General features: G+C 46.2%; 1 protein-coding gene across 1 annotated transcript; it reads left to right on the top strand.

The window, feature by feature from the left end:
- Positions 1 to 1,251: 1,251 nt before the first annotated feature.
- Positions 1,252 to 4,100, top strand: EAH_00034780 (phosphatidate cytidylyltransferase, putative; the record flags this gene model as incomplete). Its single annotated transcript, XM_013395788.1, has 3 exons — positions 1,252 to 1,320; positions 1,931 to 2,020; positions 2,466 to 4,100. The coding sequence occupies 3 exons, from the start codon at positions 1,252 to 1,254 to the stop codon at positions 4,098 to 4,100; spliced, it is 1,794 nt and encodes a 597-aa protein (XP_013251242.1).
- Positions 4,101 to 7,500: the final 3,400 nt, after the last annotated feature.

Below are 7,500 nucleotides of genomic sequence, written 5' to 3'. Positions count from 1 at the left end.
GCAGTGTTTGTCTTCCTGCTGTTCCCGTTGCATGCAACGCCAGTATAAAGAAACAACAGAAATAAATATACAATAATTAAAACGCCTTTTATACTATTGCTGGCGAAGCAAATACAAAAAGAAAGCTGAAGCAGCAACACTACTGGGGGCCCTCGGGGGCCCCTGGGGGCCCCCCAGGTGTTGCTGCAGTGGAGTTGATGCTGCGGGTCTGTAGCAGAGTTTGCGGTGTATATAAGAGCATCGCTAGAAGCGGATTGAAAAATAGAAAGATAAATTAGCATGAAGAATACAAAATAATAAATAAAATGAATTTAAAAAAATAAAAAACTAATATAATTTAATTTCATTGGTGGAAATCGAACCCACGCGGTTTCAAACTGCTGCCTCCAATCTCCGCGTTGGACCACTCGGCCAATTTGATGAGTCCGAGCTCCTGTTTGTTTGTACACTTCGTGTTGTTATTAAACAAATTAAAATAATAATTAATGCATTTAAAAGAAGTTTTACTCCTTTATACCTGCACATCTAACCCTGCAGCAGCAACACCAGCAACAGCAGCAGTTGCTGCAGCAGCAGCAGCAGCAGATGCTCTCGTATCAGCAGCAAACTCGGTAGAGTTTACGGGGGTGGGGGGCCTCTATATGTGTGTCTGCTTTATTTGCTTTTATTATTATTATTATTATTATTGTCTCTTTATTTCATTTGATTTGCTGCAGCTTGTTTGGTTGCTGTTGTTAGTTGAGGCTCTCCTCTCTGCTGCTGCATGTGTGTGTGTGGGGCCCCCCTCATCTCTTTTATCTCTGCTCGTTTATTTTCTTGTTTTTTTTATTTGTCTTCTCGTTCTGCTCCTGAAGGAAGCAACAGCCGTAGTTTCTTCTTCTGCTGCATTTGCTGCGCTGCTGTTATTCCCGTTGCAGTGACTCAAGACAAGGCCGAGCTACTGCAGCAGCTGCTGCTGCAGCCGAGCAGCAGCAGCAGCAGCAACAGCAGTAGCAGCAGCAGCATCTTGGCCTAGACAACGCAGCAGGGAGCAGGGTTGATCTGGGGCAAGGTTTCTTTTGTGTTGCTCCGTTGTCTTGCTGCGCCTCCTGCGACAGTTTTCTCAACTGCAGCAGCAGCAGCAGCAGCAGCAGCAGCAACAGCAGCAGCAGCCAACATCGAGGCGCCTTCTTCTTTGTTGTTTTCTGCTGCTGTCTCCTGTTGGTTTTCAGTTGCAATGAGTTTGCTGCTGCTGTCTCCTCTGCTTCGGAGATGAGTGTCTCAGCAGGCAGCAGCAGCAGCAGCAGCAGCAGCAGCAACAGCAGGGGCCCTTTCTTCAGCGTAAGTTCTTCCTCTCTGTTCTGGGAGATTCGCTCCTTGCACGCAGCAGCAGCAACAAGAGCTGCTGCCGCTGCTGCTGCTGCTGCTGCACGTCGCGCTGTTTGGCGTGGCAGGGTTTGCTGCAGAGTTTTGCTGCTGCTGCTGCTGTTGTTGCCCCTGTACCTTTCAGCTGGCAGCAGCAGCGAGCTGCTGCTGCACGCAGCAGCAGAATCTCCTCTCTCCCTTCGGGTGTCTGCGCATCTGCATCAAAGGCAGCCGCTGCTGCACTTTGCTGCTGCTCCAACGCTCCGTGTAGCTTCTTCCAGCAGCAGCAGCAGCAGCAGCAGCAGCAGCAGCAGCTTCCCATGCATGCGCCGTTCCCTTCTTTGCCCTTCCTTCCTTGGGGTACCTTCAGCTGCAGCGCCAGCAGCAGCAGCAGCAGTAACAGCAACAAGAGAGGCGTCAACCGCAAGATGCAGTGCAGGCAGCCAGCAGCAGCAGCAGAAGCAGCAGCAGCCGCTGCTGCTGCCCCTCCAGCATCGCCCTTTGCCGTTGCAGCGGCTGCAGGCATTAGGTGCAGCAACGCTTGCTGCTGCTGCTGCTCCCGTTGCTGCTGCTGTTGCTGCTGCAGGAGAGCGCAGCGCTGCCGCAGCAGCAGCAGCAGCAGCAAAACTACGTGGGGGGCCCCGCTCTTGGTTGTTACGTCGTGTTAATCTGGAGGGTTTGCTGCTGCGGCTATCAACAGGAACAGCGCTTGCTGCTGCTGCTGCTGCTGCTGTGCTGCTGAGCCCTGTGTCTCTACTGTCTCTTCTTTGCTGGCTTCAGTCTCTTCTATCTTTAAGAGAGTTGCGCTGTCTTTGTTTAAAAAAGCAATTATCTCTCCCTTCACCTCTCGGTGCTGCTGCAGCAAGCGCTCTTGTTATGGCAGCAGCAGCAACAGGAAACCCTCAAACCCACCTACTCGTATGTAAACCCTAAACCCTAAACCCTAAACCCTCAAACGCACCTACTCGTATGCAAACCCTAAACCCTTTATTCTGTGAGGTCCCTCTAGGGTGAAGAAGAAGTTCCGCCTCATTCTGCTGCTGCTGCTGCTGCTGCTGCTGTTGCTGCTGTTGCTGCTGTTGCTGTTGCTGTTGCTGTTGCTGCTGCTGCGTTTGTTCCAGGCGGAGGGCACTGCATTGTGCGGGTTGCTGCTGCTGTCTCTACTGTCTCCTCCCAGCAGCAAAGGGATAGCAGATGTTGCTGCTACTGTACTGGGGCATTGCTGCTGCAGCTTCCTCCCTTCCTTCTGGTTGAGACTGAGGGCCCTCAAACAGCCTAATCTTGCTGCTGCTGCTGCAGCAGCAGCAGATGCAGCAGCAACAGATGTAGCAGCAACAGATGCAGGAGCAGCGGCACCGGCTCCAACCAGCAACTCGAGCAGCAGCAGCGACAACAAAAGCAGCAGCAGCAGCAGCAGCAGCAGCAAGAGCAGCAGCAAGAGCAGCAGCAGCAGGAGCTGGCTGTCGCGTTTGTGGGGTTTGTGGGGTTGCGGTGTATCTCGAGTGATGAGAGGCGTCTCCTCTTTGTCTCCTCGTCTGCATGCATGCTCTGAACGCTGTTTATTATTATACGGCTTGCTGCTAGTTGGTGTTAATGATAGTGCTGCTTATCTTTTAGGTTCTGCTGTGGGGAGGTCTCCTTTGTCTGCTCTCTTTTATTCAAACGAGATGCATCTGCTGCCTCCTGCTGCTCTCGTGTCTCCGAAGAAAACTGTTGTTGGGCTTGCTGCTGGGGCAGCAGCAACTACTGCAGCAGGGGCACTACTTGCTGCTGCTCTAGCAGCAACTGCAGCACGCAATGCTGCGAGGATCGTCTCCTCCCCCACTGGGATCGTCTCCTCCACTACTGGGATCGTCTCCTCCCCCACTGGGATCGTCTCCTCCCCCACTGGGATCGTCTCGTCGGAGACGATCCCGCCTTCTGTTTCGGCTAATTCAAAGCGTCTCCTTTCATCTTTAAACGTGTCTCCTTCTTCTCCTCCCTCCGGGTGTCTCCTCAGTGGCTTCTTAGCAGATACTCTCATTGACTTCTTCTCCCCACAAACAACTGCAGCAGCAAACCCTCAGCAGCAGCAAACCCTAAATCCTCAGCAGCAGCAAACGCCAAACCCGCAGCAACAGCAGCTGCAAAAAACAATGAACCCTCAGCAACAGCAGCAAACAATGAGCCCTCAGCAGCAGCAGCAGCAGCAGCAGCAAACCCTCACCCGTCAGCAGCAGCAGCAGCAAACCGTAAGCCGCCTGCGTGTTGCTGCAGCATGGATGGTGTTGGGTTTGTTGGGTTGTTTGTGTGGGGCATCTGTGTCTGCTGCTGCTGTCGGTGGTGATTTGCTGCTGAGTTTATTTAAAAGAGATGCAGGGGTTAAAGATACAGGAGACTGTCTCCCTGGACACGGGGGCTGGCTTGATAGAACAGATGCACATGTAGTAGCAGGCCCTTTGATGTATGTCTGGGGGTCTCTGCTGCAGCGCTTGCTGCTGCAGATGCAAGCAGCAGCAACCTCCAAACGCATTAAAATGCAGCAGCAGCAGCAGCAAGTGATGCAGCAGCAGCAGCAGGAGCAAATGATTAAGCAGCACCAGCAACATAGCAAGCAGCAACATCTGACGAGAAAGCAAGTCAGGAATTCGCGGCGGGTGTCTCCTGCTGCTGCTGCTGCTGCACCTGCTGCTGCTGCTGCTCCTACTGATGCTGCTGCTGCTGCGATCAAACGCCGCAGAGGCCCCTCTTCAAGGGGGCCCCGTGGGGCCCTCTAGGGGACTTCCTTGTCATACGACTGCATGCATGCATGCATGCATCTATAAATGCATGCATTGATTTATGCATGCATGCAGAGGCTCATACATGCATGCATGCAGCGGGTTATATTTATAGATGCATGCCTGGGTTTGTTGTGCATGCATGCATTAATAGTAATAGATACATGCATTGATATATGTATGCATGCATTGATAGATGCATGCATGCATTCACTGATATGAATGCATGCATGCATGCATGCATTTGAATGCATGCATGCATGCACGCCCAGAAGGCGGTTTGGGGCTGCATCTATGTGGTGTATCTCCTGTCTCTCTGCGTTGCTGTTCCTACTGCTGCTTCTACTGCTGCTGCTGCTGCTTCTATTCATGCGGCATTAAGGGCAGCAACAGAGGCAGCTGTACGTACACCGTAGAGGGGGCGCGTGGGGCCCCACAGACCAGTAGTCATTGTCTATCAAACACGATATTTGTTTGTTTTTACATTCAAAGACAAGGTCTGATCAAAATAAGTCTCCCTTCAGCCTGCAAAGCAGCAGCAGTAGCTGCTGCTGCTGCTGCCGCCGCAGCAGCAAATGATGCAGCAGCAGCAGCAGCAAATGATGCAGCAGCAGCAGCACATGCTGCAGCTGCAGCAGGCTGCTGCGCTGCTGAACTTAATGGCATTTGTTTTGTGTGCAATTGTGTGCATGCGTTGAGGCTTAGAGCTATTTAGGGTTCTAAATAAGAATAATTAGGGTTTAGGGTTTAGGGTGTATATGCTGCAAGGTTTATCAAGCCGTTTACTACGACTTTCGTAATACACTGAAATACTTATTTGGGGTTTGTAAGGGTTTAGGGTTTACAGGGGTGTGTGCAGATCTAGGGTTTAGGGTATATGAGGGTTTGTGAAAGTAGATAAGGGTTTATTACAAGTGTGTGTAGGGGTTTATTAATCTATATAAAGGATATATTTGATTTTATTAGGGTTTATGAGGGTTTACTAGGGTTTACAAGGGTTTCTCAGTGTATATTAGGGTTTATTATTAGGGTTCATTACTAGGGTTTAGGGTTTAGGGTTAATGAGTGTTTAAGGTTAATGATGGTTTAGGGTTCATTAGGGTTTAGGGTTTAAGGTTAATGAGGGTTTATGAGGGTTTAAAGTAAATGAGGGTATAGGGTTTATGAGGGTTTAGGGTTTAGGGTAAAGGAGGGTTTAGGGTTTAGGGTAAATGAGGGTTTAGGGTAAATGAGGGTTTAGGGTTTATGAGGGTTTAGGGTTTAGGGTTTATAAGGGTTTAGGGTTTAGGGTTTATGAGGGTTTAGGGGTTCCCTCCTGCAGCAATTCTATCAAGCCAGGGAGGTATAGGGGCTTTAGCTTTTGTAAGCTGCGCAATAAGAGGTGAAGCAAGAGACCTATCTTTTAAAGAGAAGTAAGCAACAGCTTTACCTGTTCGTCCTGCTCTACCTGTGCGTCCAATGCGGTGTACATACACCTCAATTGTAGGGGGTAGATCAAAGTTTATTACAAAGCCTACATTAGGAAAATCTAAACCTCTAGCAGCAACAGATGTAGCTACGAGTACCTGATGTTTATTGCCTTTAAATTTTACATAGACATCTCTTCTCTCTTGCTGCTGCATGCCCCCGAATAATGTTGCTGCAGATACACCTAAATTATATAAATGAGAAGCAACAGCTCCTATTGATGCACGACCAGCAACAAAAACTACTGCTTGGCTTCCTTCAACTCCAGCAGCAGCAGCAGCAGCAGCAGCAATATCAGAAGTAGCACCACCACCACCAGCAGCAGCAGCAGCAGCAGCAGCAGCAGAGTTGCTGCTGCTCTCCGCTAAAGAAGTCCAAAAGGATAGCAAATCTGCTGTTAAAGCATCTAACTTCTCCTTGTATGTAGACACATACTTCACCTCCTAACAAACAAAAATAAAATAAAACAAATAAATATATAAATAAGTATATATATATATATATGTATATATGTATATATATATATATGTAAATGAATTACAATGAACGAACAAATCAATAGAAATAAATAAATATATATTTTAAAATATATTAAAAATACATACGTGCATATAAATATAAAATAAATAAATAAAATAACATCTTTTAAGACAAACAAATGCAAATAAACATAAAGTATATAAGATATATATATATATATATATATATCTTATAGATCTTATATATTACATATTGATATATTATATATATTATATATTATATAATAAAATATAATATATAATATATAGAATATAAATACCTGTTGTATAGCGACTTCATCTCTTTGTTTATTATTAGCCTTTTTAATGATTTCTATTTTAAAGTACGGCGATCGCAGAAGAGAAGACAAAATATTTTGTAAAGAGACAGGAAATGTAGCAGAAAAAAGAAAAGTTTGTCGCGTGTCCGGCATGTCGCGATTAGACGCTAAATCAACTATCTGCATGCAACAGCAGCAGCAGCAGCAACACCAACAGCAGCAGCTGCTGCAGCACTGGGAGCAGCGGCAGGAGGAGCAGCAACAGCAGCAGCTGCTGCAGCAGTAGGAGTAGCAGGAGGAGCAGCAGGAGGAGCAGCAGTAGCAGCAGTGAGAGCAGCAGCAGCAGCAGCAGTAGGAGCAGCAGTAAGAGTAGCAATAGGAGCAGCACCAGCAGCAGCAGAAGGAGCAGTAGCAACAATAGCAGCAGCAGTACAAACAAAGAAAACGAGCAAAGACAAACAAAACAAAACGAACAAAGACAAACAAACAAAAGAAACAGACAAAGACAAACAGAGACAGACAAAGACAAACAAACAAAAAAATAAAGACAATCGGAGACAGACAAAGACAAACAAACAAACAAAGACAAACGGAGACAGACAAAGACAAACAAACAAAACAAACAAAGACAAATAAAACAGATAAAGAAAACACAAAAGCAAACAAACGAACAAATAAACAAAGACAAACAAAGACAAACAAAGACAAACAAAGACAAACAAAGACAAACAAATAAACAAACAAAGACAAACAAAGACAAAGACAAACAAAGACAAACAAAGACAAAGAAGCAAGAAGATAAAGGAGATAGTCTTACAACTTTCTGAAACCCTAAATCTAACATAGCATCTGCTTCATCGAGAACAAGCAGCTGAACAAACTCTAACGATACTTTGCCTCGCAAACATAACTCATCAACGCGCCCGGGTGTACACACAGCTATGTCTATTTGCTTCTGGTTTATCTCGTGCACCTATTCGCAAAAACAAACATATACATATATATATATATTTGAATATATATATATATATTTGTATATATATATATACATATATATATTTGAATACATATATATATATATATATACAGTATATATAATATATATATTATATATTTGAATACATATATATA

Source organism: Eimeria acervulina, genomic scaffold (genome assembly GCF_000499425.1).
Source record: "Eimeria acervulina Houghton genomic scaffold, Eah_scaff359, whole genome shotgun sequence".
NCBI lineage: Eukaryota > Apicomplexa > Conoidasida > Eucoccidiorida > Eimeriidae > Eimeria > Eimeria acervulina.
The sequence above is the reverse complement of the archived record's forward strand: the minus strand, read 5'-3'. Positions and strand labels throughout refer to the sequence as shown.